Raw genomic sequence first — 27,218 nt, 5'->3', positions numbered from 1 at the left:
CCCATTTTCCTGCCCCCAATGTCACCATGATCTTCAGTAAAGGACCTGGTCCCGTCATGAAATATCAATCTCATGGCAGTTGTAACAGTGCCATTTTAGACTTGCTTGTTTACTGAATGTTCACCCTTTGCAAGTTCCCGTGATAACTTTTTCTAATACAGACATCATTGTAAGATCATGAAGTCAGTAACCCATATGTTCCTACTTTGTGGAGAGAAACTGAGACTTAGTGAGATAAAGGGATTGCAGGAGCTGGGGTTTGCACCTGAGATTCTGACTTCAAAATTCTCCTGCCCAGTCCTGGTCACTTCCTGCTAACCCTTTTGTAAGTTACTTTGTCTGGCAACTTTATTGAAGTATTCTGGACACATCGTGAAGTTCACATGCTTAAACTAGAAGATGTGACCCCTCTCATAGGATGTGCCAGAGCCGGGAAACGGGCTCACTGTCAAGATGCAGCACACATGTCTCCCCTTCCTCCTGTCCCTTCCTGTCCTCCAGCCACCACTGCACTACTTCATTGCAGGTTCATTTGCAGTTTTAAAACTTAAACTAATGAAGTAATACCATAGTATGTACTTACTAGATTCTTTCAGTGTATTTCTTTTGAATCTGATTAATAATGTTAGGTGTATCTACAGTTCCTTTTTCTGTGTGTGTGTGGCCAGTCCTGGAGCTTGAGCACTTCAGGGCCTGAGCACTGTCCTTGGGCTTTCCCCAAGGCTAGTGCTCTACAACTTGAGCCACAACACCACTTCTGGTTTTTCTATGTATGTGGTACTAAGGAATGGAACCTGGGTCTTCATGCATATTAGGCAAGCCCTCTACCACTAGACCAAACTCCTGCCTAGTTCATTCCTGAGTAATATTCCACCACATGGCTATAGTAGTTGGCATTCGTTTGTCTGTGATGGGCATTTGAATGTTTCTGGTTTGGAAGTTTCATATAGAAGCCCTGTGGACATTTGTGCATAGATCTTGCCTTGGGTTAGCCCTGGTCACAGGGCAGCTGAGTGTATGGTTAGGCAGCTGGCATCCTCCATCTCTGCCAGTGGTGCTGTGAGCTGCCATGTTCGTAATCAGCAGGCCAGGCTCTCCAGTCTGTCAGGCTTCAGTCTTCCAAGAGTTGCATCATGGTTTCTGGCTTGTACTTTTCTGACAGAGGAAAAAAAACAGGTCACCTTTATCTTTGTCCCCGTCTTTGCCCTCTGAACCACTGTTTTCTTTTCATACCTTCTCTTAACATCTTCTTTGTTTATTTTTTTGATGGACTTGATTTGTGGACTTCATGGTCTTTGCACTTGGGATTCATTGAGCTTTCTGGGTTTGTGAGGTTTTTCATCAAATTTTGGAAAACATTTTGACCGTTATTTCTGTAAATATTTCTTTTTCTGTCCTCCTTCCCTCCCCTCCTTCTCAAATTCAGGGACTTGGAGCACAGCTGGAAGGCCACATGGGGTATCCTACTGCAGTCTGAGGCTCTGCCTATCTTCATTGTCCCCTGGCCTCTGTCCTTGGCGATTTCCATCCATGTCTTCACAGTTGCCATTGTGTCTTGATCCACTGCTCCTGGTGCTCCACGCGGCAGCACGTGCACTGGCGTCTCCGCAAATCCCCTCACTCTCGGTCTACACCTCTATGCCAGTCCTGGGGGTTGAGCTTAGGGACTAGGTATGGTCCCTTACTTTTTTGCTCTGCCACTTGAACATAGCGCCTTTATTTTTTGGAGAGAAGAGTCTCAAACTTTCTTGCCTGGGTTGGCTTCAAAATGTGATCTCAAAGCCCAAGGTTAGAGCTCAGGCTCTGAGCACAAGCCCAGGACTGGCCAAAAAAAAAAAAAAAAAAATGTGATCTCAGATCTCATCCTCTTGAGTAGCCGGGGTTATGGGTGTGAACCAGCTTTTTCTTAATTTTATAAATGTCTGGTATGGATGATTGCTAGATCTTGTGTTTTCACAAGTAGTCTTTTTCTTTTACTTAAATGCAAGATGTCTCTCTTAGTCCAGGCTGATAGCAAACTTGCAGTCCTCCTCCCTCGGCCTCCTGAATACTGGAATGGCAGTGTGCTCGATTCACACCCCAGCTGCTGCTGCTGCTGCTTCTGCTGCTGCTTCTGCTGCTGCTTCTGCTGCTGCTTCTGCTGCTTCCTTCTTCTTCTTCTTCTTCCTCCTCCTTCTCCTCCTCCTCCACCTTCTTCCTTCTTCTTCTTCTTCTTCCTTCTTCTTCTTCCTTCTTCTTTCTTTCTTCCTTTCTTCTTCTTTCTTCTTTCTTGTTGTTGTTGTTGTTGTTCTTCTTCTTCTTCTTCTTCTTCTTTCTTCTTCTTTCTTCTTCTTTTTTATTTTTTTTTATTTTTTTGCCAGTCCTGGGCTTGAGCTCAGGGCCTGAGCACTGTCCTTGGACTTTCTCAAGGCTAGAGCTCTACCACTTGAGCCTCAGCACCACTTCCAGCTTTTTTCTATGTATGTGGTACCGAGGAATCGAACCCGGGTCTTCATGCATGCTAGGCAAGCACTTTAACCACTAGGCCAAACTCCCGGTCCCTTCTTTCTTCTTTTGTATGTATGGGAGACCCAATAAGCTGCTGAGGCTAACTGTCCTGAGTCGAAGATTCACTTTGAACCTTAGGCATGCTCATTAACGACTTTCTTTTGATCTCCCTGCATACCCCAGCTTCTTATATGTCTGCTAAGCTTTGTTCTAGGATCTTGTTTGTGACTGCAAAATGGCTCGGTCTTTTCAGGCCTTGCTTTTAAACTTGCTGAGTGGGGCCAAAGTAGCATCCTGTCTTTAGCTTTCTGTCATTTAGGCAAAAGCATGTGCACCTTGAGTCTTCCTTTTCTTGGGAGCTGGTGCCATTACTGGTCCGTTTGTGCTGGCAGCTCATGCTGTGGAGGGTGTTCTCTGAGCTGGGAGGTGTACACCGTCAGTATTTGGATGGAGATGTGAAGGGTGGCCTTGGCACTTGTTGGGCTGCTGTCCAGAGAGCCTCTTTGGCCAAAACTTATCTGCTGTGTACTCATGGCTTAGGCTGCCCCTTCCACTATGCTCTCTGTGACTTGGTCCTTTCTCACCAGCCAGAGGTCACACCGCCCAACCCTGCCTCTTTTGCTCAGTCGGTGTCTTAGACGCTTCTCCATTCTTAGACACTCTCTATTCTCTTGTATGGGTATTTAAAATTACATGAATTATTTCAATTCAATGCATTGAAACCATGGAGTGGAATATCCAGGCTGTGGTCTGCTTATGAATTTGCCTCTGACTAGGGTGAAGGCCTCATGCTTTCTGCCCTGTTGACAGCAGGTGGCGCCTGAAGCTTCGACTTGTGATAGAAACTGAGATCCACTCTATCACCATAATCGACCATGAAACTATAGTTTACCTCTATGGTATCAGATTCATATATATGCTACTTTCTAAAGAAAATGCAGCTTATACTTCTGCATTTTATGAAATATATTTATTTTTCTGGGTATAGTTGTATGCATCTGTGATTCCAGCTACTTAGGAGGCTATAATACAGGTGGATCATAAGTTCAAGGGCAGAGTTAGCAAGATCCCATCCCAAAACAACATGTAATGAAAATAAAATGTATTTTGCCTGCTTTATAACTTTGCACAGATGGCTTCAGTACCTGGAGGAACTGTTGCTGCTATAGTCGTACAGTGTAATGCTATTATTGGCATATATAGGTATACGCACATATGTGAATTTTTAGATAGTCTAAATTTACTATGAGCTTTGGAAAGAGGTAGCCTGGGGTTGTATTATACAGAATTAATTGACACAGTGGTCTATAAACATTCAAAATGAAATGGCTAAAGATATAGTTTGTTGCTTACCTAGTCTGCATTGAGACCCTAAGTTCAAACACAGAGACACACACACACACACACACACACACGCACGCACGCACGCACGCACGCACGCACGCACACACACTGTTTCTTTTAATGATAATGAGAAGTGGGCTTTTTATTAATGAAGAGATTAAAAGGATGGGTTTTGATGGGAGTCTTAAAATCCCAGTGCCCTTGTTATGATTATAGAACAGTTTACTTATACCAAATTCGCCATTTAAAACTACTTTCAGTTACTGGGTAGTACATCTGTGCTTCCTTTTTTATTTTGGTGGTGTTAGAACTTGACCATAGGCCCTTGTGTGCTCACGGTGCTCACTTCTAGGATGACCTCGTACTTCTAGCCCTATGTCTTGCTCATTATTTGGGAGATGGAGTCTAGAGGACTTTTTTTTTTTTTGGTGGGTCATAGGGCTTGAACTTGGCCTGGGCGCTGTCCCTGAGCTCTTCAGCTCAAGACTACCACCCTACCCTTGAGCCACAACCCTACTTCCTGTTTTCTAGAGGCTAATTGGAGATAAAAGTCTCAGGTCCAGCCAGCCCAGGCTGGCTTTGAACCTTGATCCTCAGATCTCAGCCTCCTGAGTTACTAGGATTACAGGTGTGAGCCACTGCACCTGGCCTCTAGAGGACTTTCCTACTTGGGTTGGCTTTAAATGTTGATTCTTCAGATGCGCCTCCTGAACAGCCAGAATGACAGGCATGCGCCACTGGTGCCCAGCCTACATAAAAGTACTGTGTTAGAATTTGACAACATGTGGACTGTACAGGGCACAGCCTTTCATCCCCCTCCCTGCTGTCGTTTCAGTGGAAGACCTATGACCCTGCGTTTTCTAAGCTGGAGATCTGGTTCCGCTTCGTGTTTGTGGTGCTCACCTTCATTGTCACTGTGAGTGTTGTGGGCCTGGCACACCACACCCAGGGTCAAGTCAGGGCTGCACTCGTGTGTGCAGCTATGAGTGTCACGGAGATCTGTCCCGACACCAAGATGTGTGGTCCAGTGATTCACCCCATTTCCCAACAGTCCCCCTGTGAGGAAGTACTGTGGTATAAAAAGTGGAACACTCTCCTTCCATAAGAAATAATGTGGCAGATCACTACCTTTTAAATAAAATGGCATCAGGTGCAATAAAACTCCATTTCACCTGTGTGGAAGGGATCCTGCGTTGTCTGAGGGACCTGCACTGGGTCCCTCAGAGCAGCATTCTCGTGGGTCTTTATGTTTAGGAACCCTTCAGAAATAGGCTACAGAGAAATGGTCTTGGAAATGCAAGCCTTTGGCTTCTTTGGGAGCTGAAACGTGTATCCATAAGCACCTTGATTTGGACAATGCCCCTGGAGACAGAGGGGGCCCAGGAGAGTCCGGGAAATCTGTGAAGATTTAGAGATTGGAAATCAGGGAGTATGGTGTGTCAGTGGCCGAGGACCATCTGAAGAGGCGTTTTGCCCTCTCCAGGGGCTCACCTGAGACTGGTGGAGAGGAGGTGACATTTAGATGTGTCCCTTCTTTGCCGTCATGGCCCCTGAAGCTGCCTTCTAGGCACCCTGGGTGCTTGGAAGACTTCCCAGTGGAGGAGAATGAAGCATATGTTGAGCCTGTGAGAGGTATTGTCGCTGGAAGAAAGACACGCCCTGGAATTGGTCAGAAGCTGGGCTGGGTGTCCTTGCTGGTTAAGGGGCTGCTGGCATTCATGGCTGGTCTGTTGGAAGTCCTCATTGTTTCCTGAGGACTGTCTGCTGTCTGCTGCCTGGGATTTTCTTGCTCTCTTCTTTGGCCCAAAGTTTGGCACTTGTGACCCTCAGGCATTCCTAACAGAGGGATCTGGACCTCACCCCTGCACAGAACTTGGAATAGGGAAAGTGGACAATAAGCTGGTTGCCTAGAAAACCATTGACTTGTGTTGAATTACAGAAAAAGAACCCCTTCCCCCTGCCCTTACCCTAAGCATGGCACATCATACAGAGTTTGAAAGCAGCTTCAGAGGGGTTCTTCCAGGACTCATACATCCTCTCTGGGGAAGAATGTGAGAATAAACTCAGCCTCTGACCATTGGCACAAGCCTTGTCTCGTAGCTATTACTCGGGGAGCCCAGCACTGTCCTCGGAAGCCGGTGCCACCCCTCTGTAGGAGCTGTCTACTAGAGCTTGTGGCCTTGTGGCAGCATCCCAGTGAGGATGCTAGGGGAATGTGTGTTCCTTCTATTTGTAGAGAATTTGTGGCTATTCCCAAGGTCACAGCTGGGATCCACTTGGCCTGTGGCCCCATCCATCGGTCACTCATCTCATCCTGGTTGTCCCGACAGCCTCCAGGATCTCGGTAGTTAGTTCAGCAGGACTTAACCCAGCAGAGGAGTGAGAGGGGGACTCAGCGACCCTGCTGGGTACAGGAGGTGAGGGGCCTGCGCCTGTTTGCTTTGCAGTGCCTGTTTGCACATTCCCTGCGCAGATTTTCCATGCGAGACTGGGGCATCGAGCAGAAGTGGATGTCTGCCCTCCTGCTACTGCTGCTGTTGTACAATGGTAGGTGCCACTTTTCTCTAGAACTTTTCCCTCTTTGCTTTAAAACTGGCAGGCATCTTAGAGGTGGCCTGGCTCAAGTGCCCAGAAGGAGCCTGTGGAAGACCTGGGAGGGGCAGGTTGGGGCAGGCTCCTGCTCCCCAGGCATAGTTATGTTGCACAGGCTGTGGCAGATGCCTAGGTCTTTAACAAACAGCAACGCTTCAGTGGTTAAAACTTGGATGAGCTACAGACACAGCAGTCCTGGGACTTGGCTGCCGGTGCTGGCATGGCTGTCTCTGCTCCAGAGGCCTTTGCTGCCTGAACTCCATGAGTAGAGTTCTCAGGCTGCCTCCCGTGGGAGGAGATGACTCAGGGTAGACAGTGCTCTGCAGTGACCCCTGCAGCAGTCTGTGCAGTGGCGTTTACCCACCACCTCTCCTTCGAGAGCTGCTTTCGCAAAGGAGTATGGGGGCTCCGTGTTCCGTGTTCCGGGCTGGGTGCTGGCCAGTCCCACTCCCATCCTGTGTCTGTCCTTTGTCTTCCAGATCCATTCTTCCCCCTCTCCTTCCTGGTGAACAGCTGGTTTCCAGGGATGCTGGATGATTTCTTGCAGTCTCTGTTTCTGTGTGCCTTGCTGCTCTTCTGGCTGTGTGCGTACCATGGAATACGAGTCCAGGTGAGCCAAACAAGCCCGCCGTCTGCTGATGACAGTCCTACGTGATCGCAGCAGCCCTGGAAGCCTTCCTCAACCTCACATCGGACCGGCAGGGGGCACGTTGTGTAGGCATGGCTTGGAATCTGGGATTTGATAGATCCTTCTGGAATGAATGCTTTGTAAGAATTACTGTTTTCTGTATTTCTTCCTTTTTTTTTTTCTTTTTAGGGAGAAAGGAAGTGTTTAACTTTCTATTTGCCAAAATTCCTCATTGTTGGACTGCTGTGGCTGGCTTCTGTCACACTGGGAATATGGCAAACGTGAGTACTTCTGTGTGAAACAGTCCTGCAAAGCATGATGAGTGGACACACCAGACCTGACTCTGAAAGTGATGTCATCCAGGAGGAAAGAAGGCATCTGTGTCGCAGGCAGTCAGCTGACTGGAACTGAGGAAGTCAGTTTTGCTTGAGTGGCTTGCAGAGAACACAGTGGTCTACTAGTCTAAGATGGCATCTATGAAAAACCCCAAGTGCGCTTTACATTTCTCCTGTAGAGAGAGAATGTTCCTGAGAGAGAACAGTGTAAAATGTAAAACTTGTAATTAATTTGCCTTTTAAATATCTTCTTTAAGAGCTAATGAATTACATGACCCCATGTACCAGTACCGAGTTGACACCGGAAATTTTCAGGTGAGAATTGTTAATGAAGCCTGAGAATTTTTCTGAAGATGGCGTTTGATGAAATGACTGACTTTCGTAACTTAAATTGTGTGTTGACATGATCTTGCTAAATGAATATTTAGCAAGTACAGAGAGTTCAAAGGTAGAAAATTTGGGGAAAATATGTTGAGCAATACCAAAAGGTGAAGTTTTAAAGCTATGTGGCTCATGCCTGTAATCCTAGCTAGTCAAGAGGCTGAAGCCTGAAGATTGCAGTTCAGAGTCAGCCTGGGCAGGACATTCTATGAGACTCTTATCTCCAGTTAACCAGCAAAGATTTGGGAGTGAAATTGTGACTCAAGTGGTAGCCTTGAGCCCAAAAACTCATAACCAGTATACACACATACACACCAAACTATATCTTGACTGTGAGTCAAGACATATGCTTTCTGGTGGAAGTGCCAGGACAGAGAAGGAGAGAGATTCTGTACAGGAAGAAAGAAGAGGCCTAGAGGCCCACCTGAGTCAGGGTAGGATCCCTTGAGGGGAGAGCACTCCCCCACACAGGAGACTGGCCTTGCAGAGTGGCTGACCTTTGCCCTCAGCTGCGACTTTCCCGTGTCAGGTTGTAGCAGTGCTGCTTGTGGACCGAGGCCTCTTAGCACGTCCTCATCTCTCAGGTGGAAGCCAGGTCCAGGACAGTGGAGACTTGCCCGGAACTACGTAGGCCAGGCCTACCTGGCATCTGCCAGGCGGGGACCTCATCTCCACTGTTGGGGCCACCTCCAGTGCAGAGTACCGCTGGCCCCAGGCCATGGGCAGCCAGCTGTAGGAATGTTGCTGAGGAAGACTGCCTCTTCCTCCTGTGGCCCACTGTGTTCAGGGAGCCCCTCTCAGTTCTGTCTGGGTCCCTTCTAGTCTCACTGGGGGCCCTCAGGGTACTGGAAGAGGTGACCTGAGGCCTGCTCTTACCCAAGCATCCCCCCTCGTTGTTTGCAGGGCATGAAGGTCTTCTTCATGGTGGTGGCAGCCGTGTACATCTTATACCTCTTGTTCTTGGTCGTGCGGGCCTGTTCCGAGCTCCGGCACATGCCTTATGTGGGTGAGTGCCCTGTGGGAACCCCAGGGGCGCGGTTCTCCCAAGCAGGGGCTCTCCAGGGGAGCCGCAGGAGGCCCGTGGTGACTGGCCCTTGAGAGGGGGCCTTTGTGTGGAAGCTTGTGGCCCAGCTCCTGCCCAGCAGTTGACCACTGCCTGGGACCTTCTGAGGCTGCACCCCCATCCTTGGTCAGGACAAGCCACTGGCTGAGCCGGAAATTTCCCTGGGATCAAGGAGAGGCTGAGAGTCCTAAGGGACAATGACAAGAGTCGTTGTCATCTCAGATCTGAGATGACAAGGAAATGTGCTCACAGAGGGTATTTTTTTTTTTATTTGTTTTTCAGATCTCAGGTTAAAGTTTTTGACTGCGTTGACCTTTGCAGTGATTGTCATTAGGTAAGACTTTATTTCTAGAGCCAAGTAACACCACGTTGTCACTGTCCTGAGTTTCTAATCACTCTTTTGTGGACCCCATTCCTTAAGTCACAGGGCCTGAGCCCAAAGATGGGGTGCTGAGTGTGAGGGTGCCCAGAGGACACAGGCTTCTGTTGTGTATAAAGCCATCATCCACTCCACTCTGGTGCCTGTTATTTGTACCAGAGAATTAGGCATGCCAGGCGGCATGAGGGTTCACCAGACGTTTTGGCGTTCTGAGGACCAGCCCCTAAGTGTGAATTAGTGCAGTGGAAGTTGGGGAGCAGCCAGGCTGACTGGGGCTGCGGGGCCCAGAGGAAGCTGTGAGCTGTGCACCACGGCTCCTAGCAGGAATTATTTGAGTCTATCCAAGTAACTGGCTGTTGAGAGTTTCTCCATGGCCTAAAATCAAACCCCAGATAGAGAGGAAATCTAGTTATTGGCATTTCTTTTTCATTGTCTGGATGACAAATGAGTATGTGTATCCTTTTCCTGGATGGAGCAATGGCCTCCAGAAGCCCTGTGCCAGGCTTCCCAGGGTGGCTGTGAGGATACAGTCTGCTGGGAGTGTCGCTTCCACCCACCCTGAGTGTGAATTAAGCTTGGATCTGTGAATGAACCTGAATTCCAATCAGGAGCTGAGTTCATGGTGACACATGTGTGTTTTAAACATATCCATTCAGTCTCCTCTGTCCTGGGCTGCCTTCCAGCTCTGCAGCCCATACCTATTCATCCCACATCAGCAGACACCACAACGCCTCACACCAACACAACTCTCACACCAGCTTATGCACTAACACACAGTGGCACATCTTCACATGAACACACACCCTTATAATAACACCACTCACACATGACACACTCACTCCATTCCTATGCACTAATAACTCACCTATGCCTCCTTCCACATGAACACACCACTCTTAAACTGCCCCATTCACACACTAATACCCCTGTCCTCGTGCACACACAGCATCACCATCCAGTCAGCTGGGGTGTGGGGGACAGGGATAGCGAAGTGAGTAGCCCTAGGCCACAGGGAGTGTGAGGTGCGATGCCCAGGGCAGCTGGCTGCACTGACTGGGCCGGGCTGCATGGAGGCAGCTCTGAGGAGGCACAGGAGGTGCTCTGGAGAGATGAGGGTAGCCGAGGAGGGGTGTGTCCATCAGTGGAGGCCGTGTGGGTGAGGGTGGGGAGGGAGGTGGCCAGAGGGGGCTGTGCAGACCACCCGAGGAGTGCAGTATAACTTGCATCTTGGGGCTCAGGCGGCGGGGAAGGGGGCTGGCCTTCACTTCTGCTGGCAGTCCTATAGCCATGGGAGGCGTCTGTAGGGGGAGGGTCTCAGCTCATCTTGCAGCCTACCTGCTGGGAATCCTCACCCATGGGATGGGTAGAAGCAGGGTCCTGGCGCAGAGGGCTCTTCAGAGCGGTGGCTGGCAGGGGGCCTGAGCCAAAGGCAAGCGGCTGCCCTTGCTGAGGCGAGGGCGGAGTTGAGACCGACCTCTCATAGAACAAGGCGCTGAAGTGTGGACCAGGTCAAGAAGTGGTAGGAGAGTGTGCCACACCCCCAGGCTCAGGTGGGCAGCCATGGTGCTTATGCCTTTGAGTCACTCCATCCCCCATCTGGCAAGGAGCCAGCCCTCCCTCCTGGACTGAAGGTCCCAGAAGGCAGGGGTTTTGTGTAGCAGTCTCTGTGCAGAAACATGACTGGCTGGGTTAGGCAGTAATAGAGTGACTGCAAGTGACATGATGCTAATGGCGCTGTATACTTTTACATCTCCGCCCTTTCCCTCCCTCCAGCATTGTCATCCTTTATTTGAGGTTTGGAGCACAAGTTTTAGAAGACAACTTCGTAGCAGAACTGTCCACTCACTACCAGAACTATATCCTTCTCGCCGACAGCCGGGCTCTGGGGTGCCTGTGGGTGGTGGTAGCACCTGAGGGGTGGGTGCTGCTGGAGACAGCTAAGCTCCCGTGACCTGCACACCATTGGCCAGTCTGCGCTAAGAGGTGACTCACCTGGCTTCTGGCCTCATGTCAGCTCTGGAAGGGTCGGTTCTGTTGGCCCCTCTGAGGGCAGGAAGCTGAAGCACGCTGTGAGATGTGACGCTGGAGGAGCCCAGAGGCTGATTTGAGTCCCCTTCTCCCAGCCACAGCCATCTTAGCACCCCCGGGTGTGTCCAGATGTTCAGACAGAGGGGTAGGCTGGGATTGTGGATGGTATGCAAGGCCCGTCAGCAGCTTGCTCCTCATAGGCTCCCTGTCCTGTTCAGGGAGCTGCTGGGCTCTCCTCCTCCCCAGGCCAGGATGCTTGGGGTGTTAATACTTGAATTTTGACCCTCTATGTCCTTAGAATTCATGGATGGCCTGTCTTTCTGTCTGTCTGTCTGTCTGTCTCTCTTTCTCTCTGTCTCTTTTTCTCTCCCCCCTTCTCTCTCTCTCTCTCTCTCTCTCTCTCTCTCTCTCTCTCTCTCTCTCTCTCTCTTTCTTTCTTTCTTTCTTCAGAACTGCATACCAAACTTGTCAAATCTCACAGAGTTTTGCAATCTAGAGGTTAAGACTGCTTTGAGTTTATTTCAGGATGATGGTGGTGTTGTTTGATGTCATTTTTTTGAGACAGGGTCTCACTATGTAGCCCAAGCTGCCCTTCAACTCGTGATCTCCCTGCCCCAATTTCCCTTTGCTGTGTGATGCCAGGTCTGCCGCTAGAGGTTGTTTTGTCCCTCCCCTCCCCTCCCCTCCCCTCCCCTCCCCTCTCCTCTTCTCTTGCCAGTCCTGGGGCTGAAACTCAGTGCCTGAGCACTGTTCTTGGTCTTTCTCAAGGCTAGCCACAGCAGCACTTCTGGCTTTTTCTGTGTGTGTGACACAGAGGAATTGAACCTAGGGCTACATGCATGCTAGGTGAGCCCTCTACCAGTAGGCCACGCTCCTGGTCTTGGAGGTGGTTTTGGTAGCCCACTTCCCACTGAGAGCAGGGGCACAACTCACCTGTTATTTCCCGCGAGTCTATAAGGTTATTTCGACCTCTGACAGTGAGCTTCACCTCTGGCATCCTGATGTCCAGGCTTGGACCCTAGCTGGTTGTGGTAGCACTGGACAGGACCTGGTGGTTGTGGGAGGCAGAAGCACCAGCTGATGTGTCAAAACCCCCATTCCTCCCTTGACTGGCATCACCAGCTGAGTTCTTATCTTTCTACGGCTTGCTGAACTTTTATCTCTACACTTTGGCCTTTGTGTATTCTCCATCAAAGAATGCTCTGTACGGTAAGTCACCCTGGGCTCCAGGTTGCTGGCCAGGCAGCTGAAACTCAAGCCTCTGTTGGTTGAGAGCCCACAGAGGCTGGCAATGTGCTTTTGGTGCCTTCTCTTTGGGCACAGAGATACCAGGCTGTGGAGCCTTGGTTACAGCACAGCTGTGCTCACGTGATAACCAAGTTTGTTTGGTCAGTGGGTCCTAGCACAAGCACCATGCCTGCCAGCCATATGAAATAAAATCTCAGCCACGCGAAGGGGGCACCCTCACCGTAAAAACAGAGCCCCTCTAAAGGAAGAGCCTCGCATGGGGAATGGGGGTGCGGGGGGCAAAGTGTGTGTCTGATGTGACACAGTGCTCAGCCTTCCTCCTTCTGCGCACCTGTGGCCTATGACAAAGGAACAACCCCAGTATAGAGAGGGAGAAACGGTGTGAGCTGGGCCACTGGGAACCCCATTTCTGTCTAGCTGCTGTGGAGACTTCACTGTGGCTCCCTCCATGTCCTGCAGTCATCTCTCCCAGTGTGCACAGTGGCCCAGCTCATAGCTACACACACACACACACATGGTTTCTGGGGCTCTTTCTGGGCTACTATTGTTAGAAAGGCTTTTGTTGGTTTTCAGAGTCCCAGCTGAAGGATAATCCTGCATTTTCTATGCTGAATGACTCTGATGATGAGGTGATTTACGGGTAAGTCATGTTTCCGGCAGCACTGTGGCCTGGCTCTGCATGCATATTGGACCCATGCCTCTGGAAGATTGTTTTCCCTGTGAGACTGTTACCTGGGTGGGGTGCGGTGAGAGCCTGGAGTTCCACAGCATTCACTTTCCAATGGTTCAGGCCTAGGTGTGGTGGTACTGTATGGTGCAGAACACCTGTGGTTGTAGTGACTTCCCTGGCTGACATCTTGGGAATGGGGGTGGGCCTGGCGGGGAGCTGTGAGGTGAACCCTTTCAGAATGCTGGTGAGTGTGGAGGAGTCCCTAGCGCCGTCTTATTACCACAGGAGCGACTGTGAAGAGATGCCCCTGCAGAACGGTCAGGCCATTCGGGCCAAGTACAAGGAGGAGTCGGACAGCGACTGAGCCCTGGCAGTGGGTAGGGCGCCAGAGGCCTTCCCTCAGCCACCATGGCCCATGCGTACCCGTGCTCACACTTTTCTCGTAAGCAAAGGTTTCCTGTTCCTTATTTGTTTACGTATTTTTAAAAGAAAAACCAAAACTGAGAGCAGATTTCAATGTGGCACAAGAAACATCACCAGGGTGGCTGCATTATTTGAAAAGAAAGGCTGGTGAAGAAGAAAAGGCTAAATCCATTTTACAAAGATGTCAAATGTTTTTAGTGTTGAGAAATTACTTTTTGTTTTTTAGCAGAAATATTTATGTATTTTCTTTCCTTTAAAAAAAAAAATGCCGGGCGTGGTAGCTCACGCCTGTAATCCTAGCTACTCAGGAGGCTGAGATCTGAGGATCAAGGTTCAAAGCCAGCCTGGGCACAAAAGGACCTGAGACTCTTATCTCCAATTAACCTTTAGAAAATGGGGCTTAGCTCAGGGGTAGGGTGGTAGCCTTGAGCTAAAGAGCTCAGGGACAATGCCCAGGCCCAGGGGTAGGGTGATAGCCTCGAGCTGAAGAGCTCAGGGTCAAGTCCCATCCATGACCCACAAAAAAACCCAAAAAAATTTTAAAAAGCTTAGGCTGGGAAATTGTCCTAGAGGTAAAAATGCTTGCCTAGCATGCAGAAGACCCAGCTCAATTCGTTGGTACCACATACATAGAAAAAGCCAGAAGTGGTGCTGTGGCTCAAGTGGTAGAGCTCTAGCCTTGAAAAAGCCCATGGACAGTGCTTAGGCCCTGAGTTCAAGCACCAGGACTGGCCCCCCAAAAAAATTCTCCCTTGCATCCCTCCCTTCCCCATGGTACTACCGCCATGTCTGTGGTCTGTAGTTCTTCCCGGGGCGTCCAGGGCTAGCATCCAGCCTCTGGAGCCAGGCTGGTAGTGGAGTGGTGTGGGACTCATGTAACTCGTCATGCGCCAGCCTCCCCTGCCACCAGAGCAGAAGCGAGGGGCTGTGAGTTCTGAAGGATCGGGAGCTGACAAGACAGAAAAGCTATTATATGTAGTGCCAGCCCTGGGGAACGTCTTATGCCATGGCGCTATCCAGGTGCCATGTGCTAGGGGGTGGGTGACAAGAGCCCTTCCCTTCCGGTCAGTTGTAGTTCCTCAACTCGGCTTCTCATGACCCACAAAAGCCCCGTGAAAGATTGTCCTATGACAAATACCTTTATAGCCAAAAAGTTTTCAGTGTCAGATTTGGAGACTGTTTGAAGAGAAAGTAGGACATCACTGCCCGGGGTCCAGGTAGCTCGTTTAGAGCTGGTCACTGGCCCTGCCCTGGTCAGGCCAGCCCAGAGTGCTGCTCCACACTCTCGACATTGATCACTGAGAGCTCAGTTCTTCTGCCAGCGTTCTGGATAGGGTCCGGCGTGGAGATGTCCCGTGCTCCTGGGCCACACTTCCAGGCAGGGCCCACAGCTCTTCATCTCTGTACCAGCACTCAGATGGCCACTTGGAGCCGCTGGTCCCGCCGCCTGGTCTGGTGTCCACCGAGACCTAGAGATGCTTGGAGGAGGCGATCATTATGAGAACTCAGTGCTCAGTAACAGACTCCATTTACACTCGCTTTGCAAACCTTGTAAATATGAATGTTTGAATGAAAACAACTAGGCTGAAAGGGTAACTCAAGTTTACATGATTTTTACATTTGCAATGCTGTGATGACTGGTTTCATGTACTCAGTGATACTGACATATTCAAGTTTTTGTTACCAAAATTTTCAGTTTCTAATAAGACTACTCCAACTTAGTTTTCTGTTCACTGATGAAGACTGATCTGTGCTGAATAACATATTCTAATATGTAATATAGTTTGTTTTGATCATTACAAAAGAGCTGTCTGTGATTCAGATGCTGTTATTTATCACTAATTCAAGATAGGCAAGGTATTTAGCCATAGACTAGAACATTTGAAAACCTGTCTGTCCTGTATAATGTATTCATAAACTGATCATTAGAGTCTTTATACTTTGATTCTTCATGGCACCAACAATATGGAAAATATAGGAGTATTTTTTGTTGGGAACAAAAACACTTAAGGGGAAACAGTTCTTTATTAAATCATGTGTTTTTGTCTTCAGAGTTTCGTGAAGAAACATACACTCCATGTAAAAATTTACGTATAGTATATATCATTTAGCTGTAGAATATTTGCCACAGGTATTGGGTAAAAACACTAATGTCTGCCAGAAACTGGCAGAAAGTTTACCAAACAAAATTGTTTTGAGTCTATAAATTTTGCAACCTTAAATTATGAATTTGAAGGGCTGGCTTTAGTTTTCATGGCAATGGCTTGATTTAGCTCACCTTTGGGGATAGTTTGGTCCAGCCATGGGGGACCTGGAAGATGAACAGAGACATTTCATAGCTTCCCTAGGGAGTACTTCATTATCCATGTGGATAATCTGTCTGCCTGATTTATTATTAAATCGTTACAAACAGTGAAGTGGTGCCTTCAAGCCCCATCTAAAAGCCTGGAGGATATCTCTTGTTTTCAAGGCTTGGAAGATGGTCATTGTACATAATTACAGATTGCAGTAAATTCAGATACATTATGTAAACTCAGTGTACTAAATGGAAAGGTTTGACTAATGTCCCCTGTAAAGCATTTCATGAACTATTAAAGGCACAGCCATGATAAATTAGTTACAATGTAGCCAGCAACTTCTTTCCTGGATCTTTTTCACATGAAAAACAGGCACCTATAAAAGGGAAAACCAAGAGAGACTTCTCTGAACATTAAAGAGTACACTAAAGGGTATTTATGTGTTTGAGGGTTTTAGAAGCCAACTGCCTTATAGGTTAGATTGGGAGGGGACAGAAATCTGCTCCCAAGGCCAAAAGGAAATGACTATCTGTGATATCTTGTTGAATAATTTATCTTGATGTGATGTTTGGATGTACTGGAAGTATAATACTGCCCTATGAAATAGAGGGATTTTCTGCTACTGAAAACTGCCTTTTTACAAAAAGACTGTAAATCTTTGTAAAATAAGCTTTACGCCCAGAAGGAAAGCTCACATTATGTATTAGTTTGGAAGTAGAGTTCAGCACCACTTGAAGGTGGCTGTTGTAATCCATCAGGAGGAAGTAAATAAATGTTTATAGCAAACCATGGCTTCTGTGTCAGACCCTTCATCACTGTGACACAAGCTTGAGAGGACCCTGTGAAAGACGGAAGCTTTCTTTTGTCCATAGTGTCAAGGGCTCATGTGCCAGTCCACGATGTGGGCCTGGGGAAGTGGAACATCCTGGCAGCAAGACAGGAAGGGGACAGGGCAAGAGCCGGCTCCCAAAAAGACTCACCTCCAGTGGCCACGGACTCGCGGGCCTCATGTCCTACAGCTTCCACCCCTTCCCACGTCCACCCAGCCAAAGCAGCCACGCCAGGGGGTCACTTCATAGTCAAAACATGACTTCCTTCTTTCACTCCTTTCCAGTAAGTGCTCATATAGTTTGCCTGCTCACTTGTTTGCCCTCTGCCTGCAGCATTCACCTGGCCTCCCCAGGCTTGGGCTGTTCATTTCAGCACGTCCTATGGTGGAATTCCATAGGGACCGCAGAGGACCAGGCTGTGACCCAGGGGATCTGTGACTTGAATCTGATGGGTTATTTGAAGCATGGTACTTCATGCTTAGCAGCGCATTTGCTCCTCATAGGAAGGCACAGCAATGTGAGGTAAGTGGCTTGATTGATGTCCAGGAACAGATGGTCAGGGAGTCTGACTTGTTTGCATGGTCTGGCCCAGGGCTCCGTGCAGCTCTGCGTGATGGGGTGAGAGCCATAGAGGGGCCTGTTCTCTGAGGGCCCCATGTGACCATTCCCAAAGCCCTTCCTGTTACTTGTCCCTTGTCTACCTGACCTTGCAGGCCATCTGAGACAGGCAGTCCCTGGGGGCCTGAGCAGAGCAAGAGGCCTACTTGGACTTAGGTGGGACCTGGGTTGTCACCCCGGGCAGGCCATGCTGCAGAAGGCATGTGTAGACTCCGCAGAGCAAGATGAGGCCCACGGGTAATCTAGGCGCCCATTGGAAGTGGAGTGTCTCGTGGAGGTATTCACAGCAGGGTAGAGTTATTCTCTGATTTTTTTCAAACAATTGTATGGCTATTGTACACATAAAGTGAACAATTGTGAAAGCATTTGTAAGCCATCAATGATTTGTGACTGCTCCTAACGAAACATTAGTCACAGCCTTGGGCCAAGTGTGTGATAAGAGTTTCTGGCTTGCTCACCCACTGTCCCTTAAACTTGCAGGAGGAAATGAAGGCCCACCAGAGGTCAGGGCCCTGCCCCATGGGGCAGTCAGCAAACCCCCTGCTGGACAGGACTAAGCAGAGGTGAAACTTGTTTTTCCATGATTTGTTTATGTCTCATCTCTAAGAGACTCCAAGCTCTTCCCTCCTGTTTCTGTCTTGCTCCTTCTTCTGAGGCATCTCTACAGGGAAAGCACACTGATGGGATGGGAGAGCAGAGCTCGCACTTCTAAATTGTGAGGCTCACAACGGTGGCTGCTGTTCCGCCACCCCGAGAAGCAGGCCGAAGCCATGGAGCAAGGCCGGGCCAACAGTTGGCCTGGGCACTCTCCTCCATATTGCTGATGCCCTGGAGACTGGTGGTCAGAGTTTCCGTGCCTCCCTAGGGCAGCTCAGAAGAACTGAATTCCACTGAAGTTGACTAATTAGAATTCATTTGTGATACTCTATCAGCCTTGAAGACCCACACAAAGTTTAAATTTGAATAATTTATTATTCTAACAAAAGTATAAAGTATGGAAAATTAGTGTATTTGAATCATTTCAGAAAGGAGAGAAAAGTTTCCCACTAGCAGATTTCAGTTTTTAGCACCTTTGAAAAGAAAAACAGTTAAGACGTGGCAATACGGGCTGCAGACTACTACAGAGAATTACTGTCTGACGTAACAGGGTGCAGTTCGCGTACCAGGACAGTCATTTGGTTTATTTCTCTACATGTTTGAAGAGTGCCACACGCAAAAAGGAGGAAGGTGTTCACTGAATTCACAGCTGGTGGTTAGAAGGTGGAGCAGAGACAGGACCCTGGAGGCCGAGGTGGACGCGGGGTCAGATGGACAGCCCAAAGGCACTGACGATGCAGTACATCGTCTTGTTCTCCCATCGCACGGTGCAGCTTCCTGAGGGGCGGGGGAGACAGAACAGCACTGAGAGGAGGAACCTCGTTTCTGCACCAAGCCAACATTCCAGTCCCTAGCTCTGGGGCACACTGAACAAGTGCACATCTCCAGAAGAGGTAAAGTAACCTTTACAAGGTGCACGTGAAGACGTAATGCATTCAAGCCTTGCATAAAGCACTAGCAATCGGCATGGTCCGGGGAGGTCACAGAAGACTTCTGAACAAGAGACATCACCCGACTTTACAAACATGCAACGACAAGGTGGTGGGGGAGCAGGGAAAGCATACCGTCAGTAGAGCTGTCCCAGAAGCAGGAACTCGCCGTGTGTAATCCCGCGCCATTCTTTTGCATAATCACACAGGTCACTTAAATGAAAATGGACAGCAATTAGAGGAACCACAGAAGCATAAAATGCAATGTGCACGTCTGGGGTGCACGTCTGGGGTGTGTCTACAGATCATAAGGCTCCTAATAATGACAATGATGAGGGGCCCTATCTCCTCCGCTGACCAATCCCGCCCTCCCCCCTTCCTCTACCAGGGCTTCTGGTCAGAGCCTGGACAGTGTGTGGTAACGCACACCACATAAGGGAGCTCCTGGAGGTTGCCACACTGCCAAGTTATCTTTCCTCTGTATCTGACACATTTTGGGTATTTAATGAACCACCAGAAACAAAAAACCCATTACCGATGTATTTGAAAGGTTTCCCCAGCTTGGTGAGTTGGCTTAATGTTTGTTCTACAACGTTTGTGGTCCACTGGTTGACTTTGCTGTGCTGGTAGGCATTGCCACCGATGGCACTTTCAATGGCCTAGAAAACAAAGCACACGGGGTCACAACCAGCATACACACCAACCAGCCCCGACCAGTTCAAACCCACCCACCCACCCGAGGGCTGACAACAGGCGCAGGGAGCATGCGAGCTTGTGCTCGATCATGAACTCCTTCACAGGACTCTTCGCTTACAATCTATATTGCACCCGAGTAAGCTCCATGCTGGCTAAAAGAGCACCGTCAAAACTGTTTAACAACTGGGTCTTAATATTGACGGCTATTTTAATCCAGAGATAAGCAAGACTCCTTTATTGAGCGCCCCTCCAAATATTTTACTTTTCCAAGTGTCCCCTAAACTCCCTTTTTTTTTTTGTATGTGTGCCATTCCTACCCCTGGACACTGTCCCTAAGTGTTTTTGTTCAAGGCTGGGGCTCTAATACTTGAGCCACAGCTCTACTTCTGGTGAATTGGAGATAAGAATATCACAGACTTCATGGGCTGGCTTCAAACTGATCCTCAGATCTCAGCCTCCTGAACAGGGTGATAAGCATGAGCCAGCCACCAGTGTCCAGCATCCCTTCTTAAACTAGATGTTTTTATCCAATGCCATTAATACTAAATACGAGGGCTGGGAGTTTGGCGTGGTGGTAGAGTGCTTACCTAGCAGGCATGAATACTCGGGTTTGATTCCTCAGTACCACATACATAGAAAAAAGCCGGAAGTGGTGCTGAGGCTCAAGTGGTAGAGCTCTAGCCTTGAGAAAGTCCAAGGACAGTGCTCAGGCTCTGAGCTCAAGCCCAGGACTGGCAAAAAAAAAAAGTAATACTAATACTAAATACTAGCAGTATATGTTAGATATATTAGTATATACCTGTTATCTCTATAAGTATATCCATTATGTATATTAACACATATCTAACTATATGTTAGACAATCGTTATTGGCTGATAATGTAAGAATCTATCTATGTAGTCTCCTAGTCAAATGCTGGTTTTTGTTTTGTTTTTGCTAGTCCTGGGGACTGAACTCAAGGACTGAGCACTGTCCTTGTGCTTTCCTCAAGAGGCTCTACCCCTTGAGCCACAGCACCACTTCTGCCTTTTTTCTATGTATGCGGTACTGAGGAATTGAACCGGGTCTTTGTGCATAGCAGGCATGCACTCTACCACTAGGCCACACTCCTGGCCCCAAAATGGTTGTTTTTTTTAATCCATGTTTCTGGGAATGCTAAAACATGAGTACAGTCCTCTCCTTGACACTGTGGAAGGTAAGTTTTGATGAAGGGTGTGCGGTGTTCTGGGGTGGGGGAGGTACTGTTCATTGCTCTGCTCCTGTGAAGGTCACTGCCAAGAGATTCTTACTGAGTGACTTTCTGGGTCTTTCCCTGCCAGCTCCCCTCAGGCACTGACCCAGTTTGCCTATAAGCAGTTTTCTTCACTATCTCTTTCTAACCTGATGTGCCAGAAGCCAAGTGCTGCATTTTCATCACAATTAGAATGAGAAGTCTTTGGCGAGGGTCACGATCTGCCCTCAGACACACAGAGAAAACCAGAGTTCAGGGCCTGAGTTGTATGTGGAGGTGAGGGCTGGGTGTGACGCCTGGGTGGAGGAATGGGGGGGGGTATCACACCCTAATTTCCTCCTCCTCTAGACCTTCCTCCTCATCCTCAGGCTTGGCACGGCTGCCCCTCCTGGCTGAGGACACCGTAGGCTGGGGACCCAGCGGTCTTGCTTTACAGACTAAGGTCTTTTTTTTGACCTTGGCGCTGTCCAGAAGGGAAGCGCTCTGCTCAAACCCAGCCTCTAATTCTGGCACCCCTTGCTGTATACAGGGAAATTCATTTTTTAGAGAGGAAAATGGCTTTCCAGTTTTGCACCCACCTAAATTACACCTACTTAAACTAAACAAGTAGCTCGAGTACAGAGCCAACTGATTACCAGGGCAAACAGGCCACTAAGGCCAGTGACACATTGTGACGTTACTGTCACCTCATGCTTCTCTGGGGGTTGGCTGTGATCCCGCCGGCTGTAACTGCTGCCTGGTAACCAAAGCAGAAATGCTGTGGACGTCCCAGCCCCCTCTCCCGCCCCCCACCTGTTCCTGGGGCGGATGGGGAACGACCCATAACAAAAGACAATCACGTTGTCTTTGGGCACTTCACACAAGATTCTGGAGTACTTCCATCACCCCAGCACGGTGCAACAACGAGCTCCAGTAGCAACTGACGTACCAATACCCTGCATGAAAGTCAATTCTGAGTTATGTAAGGAACCTCACACAGTTCCCTTCAGGACAGCCATCTCCGCCTTACCTGGGCTTTATTCCTGTCCCAGAAATCCCACAGACTTCACGCTTCCCGCCAGTCCCCCTTCCACGCTGCCACAGCATTCTTGTCTGTGGCGTGACTGCACAACCAAGGCAGGCTGAGATTCCAGTGAGTATGCACTGGCCCCTCCTCCCGCACATGAGCGTGCCCTCCCATGCATGCTTCCCTCACCTGGGGAAAGCACCCATGGTCTCTGGCACACTAGGCATGCAAGCACTCTACCACTGGAGCCACAAGCCCAGCGCTTTTGTCTGTATTGTTTCTGAGAGAGAATCTAGCAGGCCTCAACTCACCATCCTCCTGCCTCAGCCTCCCTCCCGGGTAGCTGGTGTTATTTAAGTGAGCTGCCATACCCTACTCATCATGTATCTTCTGAGCCAGTGAAGAACAAATCTCTCTCTGGTCTTTTTTTTTTCCCCAGTCCTGGGGCTTTCTCAAGGCTAGTACTCTACCACCGGAGCCACAGCCCCACTTCCGGCTTTTTCTACGTATGTGGTCCTAAGAAACCCAGGTCTTGGTGCATGCTGGGCAAGCACTCTTACCAGTAGGCCAAATGCCCAGCCCTCTCTCTGGTCTTTCAACTAAGGGCGTTGCTATGACCCATAAGGACACTGGTAATGAAGAGTCTCAAACCACATCTCCAGATCCAACAGGTGTGGCGTCGTCCTCGAGCTCATCTTCAGCAAGCGCTGTATGTCACGAGTCTTCTAGGCTAGTTACAGAATCTAGCATGGAAACTTCCAGAATAAGGCCACATGAAATTTCCTGTATGACTTCACATTATTTATATAATGTGGGAGTCATTCTTATCTACATAGTCATGAAGTAAAAATGCTATCAAATACTGAAACATATGGTTCAATAATTGCCGGAACTATTCTGAGACGGTTTTTAAGAATACAAATTTTTTTCTGTACACGTTCCTGAACTTTTCAGATTTCAGATAACTAAAAAACAGCCAAATCCTGAACCTAGTACTATATATGATACTTTATGACCCAATAACAAAAAAATTGCTAAGTTAACTGAAAACACATCTCAGTCCTATAGCGTCTCAGACCTGCGAGCCCTCCACACTGAGCGGCAGCACGCTGCTTCTTACCTCTTTAACAATGTTGCTCACTTCGTCAACCACAAAAGACGTCTGCAAGAGAGGATAGTGATTTGTTTAGAACTGCTTCCGTAACAAGAAGCAAACAAGTAATGTACCTAATTTAGAAATGAAGTTACTAGTCAAGTGCCAGTGGCTGTAATACTAGTTATTCAGGAGGCTAAGATCTGAGGAGAATGGTTTGAAGCCAGCTCTATCAGGAAAGCCTCTTATCTCCTATAAACTACTCAGAAAAAGCCAGAACTGGCACTATGGCTCAAGTGATAAGAGTGCTAGCCTTGAGCACAAAGAAGCTCATGGACAGCACCCAGGCCCTGAATTCAAGCTCTAGGACTGGCAAAAATACACACACACACACACACACACACACACACACACACACAGCAGAAAGCTGGGCTGGAGAACTTGGTTCAAGCAGTAGTGAGCCAGCTTAGCAAAGTCCAAAGGTACAAACTCTAGTACCACCAAAAATAAAAAAACAAGAAAAAGCTTTTTAGAAATCACAAGTAGGCTACTCACTTTTCTGAGGAATGATGTGAAATTCAGAAACACTTAAGTGGCCCACGGAACATCACAGAAGCAAATGCCACCCAGGACTACAACACATGTGGATCATCAAAGCTGCTTCATTTTGTGTAAGGCATCCTACAGCCCAACACTTCCCTTCATTCGCTCATTATAACTGTCAATTTTCTTTTTTTTTTGGTGCTGGTCCTGGAGTCTGAGCTCAGGGTCTGGGTGCTTTCCCAAGCCTTTTTTCACTTTAGGCTAGCACTCTACCACTTGAGCCACAGCTCCACTTCCAACTATTTTGGTGGTTCACGGATGATAAAGCGTAGCACCGAGTTTACTTCCAGGATTGGCTGTGAACTGCGATCCTCAGATCTCAGCCTCCCGAATGGCTAGGATTACAGGCGGAAGCCGCCAGTGTCTGGCGAAGACTTCACTTTAAACTACAATTCTATATCTCCTTCCACTCCAACTGACTGTTAGGATACTAGTATAGATGTGTGATGAGATACTCAATTATACACTATAAATATAAGTAGTATATAGATTATGTGACTCTGTTTAAGAAATCTATTGAATAAATTTACTTTGGGAGGTGAGAATGTTTCACTGAGAGGCGTAGAGGTGGGGAAGGGCTAACAAGTTCCAGGAGGCCCATCAGGCAGTGTGTCCCTTCCTGGGGGTGCTGTCCTCTTAAGTAACCCATCTCAAGGGGGCAGCTTTTCTTCTCTGATGTACAGAGTCTTTTCCTTTTTTGTCAGTATTAGTCAAAATGTCTAGGATTAGTCTTTTTCTGGATCATTATGTTTCCTAATGCTTTCTACTTCAGGCCTAATAAGCCATTGGTGTGTGACCAGCCAACAGTAAGCCAGGTGGTGCCTGGAATAAGCTTTCTTTCTTTCTACTATGTGACAGGCTGGTAAGCATGCAAGTTTCTCCTGAACCTGACATGGGTCACCTATGGTCAATGTGCTTGCTTACCTGAGACCTAGCAGCTACAGTTACTGCTGAGGCCTGCATGGACTCGGCCCTGGCACGTCTGGTAGTCAGAGGGAAGTCACAGGCTAGCCCTGGGGTTGTCAAAGTGCCTTCTGATGAACTTACAGCAGACAGCCCTGCAAAGCAGGTCTCCCTGCCAGACTGCTGTCCACTGCACCCTGGCCTGCTCTACTAGTGGGTTTTTCTTTTCAGGAGGAACAAGAGCCAACTGCCCAAAGCCACCTGCATAGTCACAGGAAGTCACATACATGCAAAGAAAACCAAATGTGGGGAAGTGGAGCTGCTGGTCAAGTGGAAGGGTGCTGGTCCTGCTCAAGAGACAGCACCTTGATGCCAAGTTCAAGCCCCAGTACTTGCAGCACATGCACACATACAAAATTAGTAAAATAAATAAATAAATAAATAAAATAAAATAGAAGTGCACTATTAGAGATTTTTATCATTTCTGGAGATTAAAAGAATTCATCCAGGTTACTAGAATGATCCCAGGCATAAAGAAAAGTGCCCCTCCATCGATTTTTATATTGTCACTCATGAACAAAGCAAAAGCCCTAACAATGGGAAGAAGCAGATCTACTGGACCCATGGGACAGTTCCAGCTTCTACAATAAAGATGAACAAACTGAAAGCAGAAGCTCCATTCAGTGAGCAGATACAGAGCAACTGCTAAGTGGACTGGGAGGGGCCAACGGAGGCAAGGCCAACAAAACACAGGTCACTCCATTCAGCTGACACTTTGCAGAGGAGCCACTGCAGGCTCCAACATTGACCATTCTGTGCTGGGGAAAGCTGGAATTCCAGGGCAGGAGGGGCTTTCTCTTCCAAGGCCCTCTTGCTTTGCTTTGCTATGGCTTTTTTTCCCCCTTCTGACGTTTCACGGGCTGTTCCTTTCATACAAGCCATTTTCCACTCTCAGACAGGGGATCCTTGGGGGAAAGCGTTTCCTTTGGCAGCTGCTCCTGAATCAAGGTATTGCACAAGGAATCACTTGGTTGCTACCCAACACTGAAGAGGCATTGCTCACTCTCCAAAGTGAGGAAATTAAGTCAAAGTGGAACCTCTAGGATCAGTCTTTTAAGTTTTATTTTATTTTTTCCTGGACTGAATTTCCAAAGGATAAAACCTCAGACGGAGGGGGGGGCGTCCCCACTCCACAAGCCCCTTCGGGGACGCCCGGAGTCCACGCCTCGGTGAAGGAGGCGCCCGGATCCGGGGCGCGCCGGGCGCGGGGGGACCCGTGCGGAGTCCAGACAAAGGCGGGCTCCGGGGTCCGCACGCCCGCGGGGCCTAGGCCCGAGACCCGGGGCGGAGGGGACAGGGCGGAGGGAGGGGGACCCGGGGCGGAGGGGACAGGGCGTAGGGAGGGGGACGGGGCGTAGGGAGGGGGACCCGGGGCGGAGGGAGGGGGACCCGGGGCGGAGGGAGGGGGACCGGGGCGGAGGGAGGGGGACCCGGGGCGGAGGGAGGGGGACCGGGGCGGAGGGAGGGGGACCGGGGCGGAGGGGGAAGGCCCCGGCCGGGTGCGCCGGACGCCGGGAGGCCCGGTCTGCGGTCGGCTCCTCGCAACAAGGGGAGGGTGATGTCACCGGTGAGGGGAGTCGGGGCGGGAGGAGCGCGCCCGCAGGGCCCCGGCGGGTCGGGGGCCGGGGGTCCCAGCGCAGGCGGAGCCCAGCCCGGCCTCCGCCCTCCCCGCCGGCGGCTGCCGCAGAGCCCCGCGGCTCCGAGCGGGCGCAGCCTCGGCGGTTTTTAGAGAGTCCGGCCGAGGACTTGGACCGTCGGAGGTCCCCGGACAGGGCCGCGCCCTCACGCCCGGGGCCGCCCCCCGCCCCGGGTCGCCCGCCAGGCGGTTACCTCCTCTGAAGCCTGGAAGTCTTCCATCTTCACCCCAGCGCGTCGCTTCCGCCGCCCCGAGCAGAGCGGACTGCGCAGGCGCGCCCTGGCTCCGCCCTCTCTTCCACGGCCACGCCCACATCCCGGCCACGCCCACGGCCCCGGCCCCGCCCCTCAGCGCCCCGGATCGGCTGCCAATGGAGGGCGGAGCAGAGCCCCAGACCCCTGCCAGCCCCCGCCCCCCCAGGTCACTCCGCACTGCGCATGGCCTGACAAGGACATCTGCGTAGTGTAGTTCTAACTTTATTTTACCTTTTTAGGTTTCCTCTGTGGTGTTTGGCTTCAGTTAACCAGCCTGGAGGTTTCAGGCTTGGGCCTCAGCCTACAGGATTCCAGTTCTGACATTTTGTTCTCCTGCCATTCCCAGATCTGTCTGAGATCCCCGTTAGGCCTCTTCTGCCTATCTGATACCAGGACTTCAGCCTCACCTTGATCTTGAGTCAGTCAGGGACCTTTACACGGCCTCCCCATGTTCTTCTGCTGTGTTGCGGGTTGACTTCACTAGCGGAGAGTCTCAGGATTAAGTGGAACTCAAGGGTAAACATGTTAAGTGAACATATGGGATAGAAGAGTGTGGGGCTTGGGAACCCTTTACAACCTTCCCAAACCGCTGCTGTGTTATGGATGCACAGATCTAGGAAGAGCAATGTGAGACCTGTCAAGTCTGGGGAATTCAGTGTAGAGGGAGGGGAAACATTTCCGGCTGATACATCTAGAGTGAGAATCCTGTGCTGGGAAATCACATGCTAAGGAGAGCAGCTAAGAAATGCTTATGTGGGGCCCTGGGGAGCGTGGGCACAGCTGTGTGGACACAGCTCACACCTCCGAAACATCAGGGCCCCTCTGGGGTCCCTTCCTTGCTACCCCCTTTCTAGGATCCAACAATGAAATGACTAAATAGCCACCTG

At 49.5% G+C, this 27,218-nt stretch overlaps 2 protein-coding genes across 4 annotated transcripts in view; one reads left to right on the top strand and one right to left on the bottom strand.

The window, feature by feature from the left end:
• Positions 1-13,763, top strand: part of Tmem181 (transmembrane protein 181) — a 44,057-nt gene extending 30,294 nt beyond the window's left edge. Inside the window, exons 7-17 of one of the 2 annotated variants that reach the window (XM_090337893.1) lie at positions 4,667-4,747; positions 6,279-6,378; positions 6,903-7,033; positions 7,241-7,332; positions 7,644-7,701; positions 8,671-8,773; positions 9,113-9,164; positions 10,983-11,065; positions 12,357-12,446; positions 13,059-13,125; positions 13,441-13,763. In XM_090337893.1, coding sequence (XP_090194019.1) covers positions 4,667-4,747; positions 6,279-6,378; positions 6,903-7,033; positions 7,241-7,332; positions 7,644-7,701; positions 8,671-8,773; positions 9,113-9,164; positions 10,983-11,065; positions 12,357-12,446; positions 13,059-13,125; positions 13,441-13,519 — 936 coding nt within the window. In that variant the 3' untranslated portion in view covers positions 13,520-13,763. The remainder of the gene's footprint in view (positions 1-4,666; positions 4,748-6,278; positions 6,379-6,902; positions 7,034-7,240; positions 7,333-7,643; positions 7,702-8,670; positions 8,774-9,112; positions 9,165-10,982; positions 11,066-12,356; positions 12,447-13,058; positions 13,126-13,440) is intronic. The other variant, XM_090337894.1, reaches the window with a different exon arrangement.
• A 4,512-nt stretch (positions 13,764-18,275) lies between these two features.
• Positions 18,276-26,379, bottom strand: Dynlt1 (dynein light chain Tctex-type 1). 2 transcript variants are annotated; one of them, XM_090337891.1, is made up of 5 exons: positions 26,272-26,379; positions 22,903-22,944; positions 19,385-19,508; positions 18,985-19,062; positions 18,276-18,697 (listed from the first exon to the last, which is right to left on the bottom strand). In XM_090337891.1, the coding sequence occupies exons 1-5, from the start codon at positions 26,296-26,298 to the stop codon at positions 18,627-18,629; spliced, it is 342 nt and encodes a 113-aa protein (XP_090194017.1). In that variant the 5' UTR covers positions 26,299-26,379; the 3' UTR covers positions 18,276-18,626. The 2 variants fall into 2 exon arrangements, with proteins under 2 accessions (XP_090194017.1, XP_090194018.1); XM_090337892.1 differs by lacking the exon at positions 22,903-22,944 and having other exon boundaries at positions 26,272-26,364.
• Positions 26,380-27,218: the final 839 nt, after the last annotated feature.

This window comes from Megascapheus bottae, chromosome 8 (genome assembly GCF_031878675.1).
Source record: "Megascapheus bottae isolate mThoBot1 chromosome 8, mThoBot2.hap1, whole genome shotgun sequence".
Lineage (NCBI taxonomy): Eukaryota > Metazoa > Chordata > Mammalia > Rodentia > Geomyidae > Megascapheus > Megascapheus bottae.
This window is presented reverse-complemented; position numbering and strand designations above follow the sequence as displayed.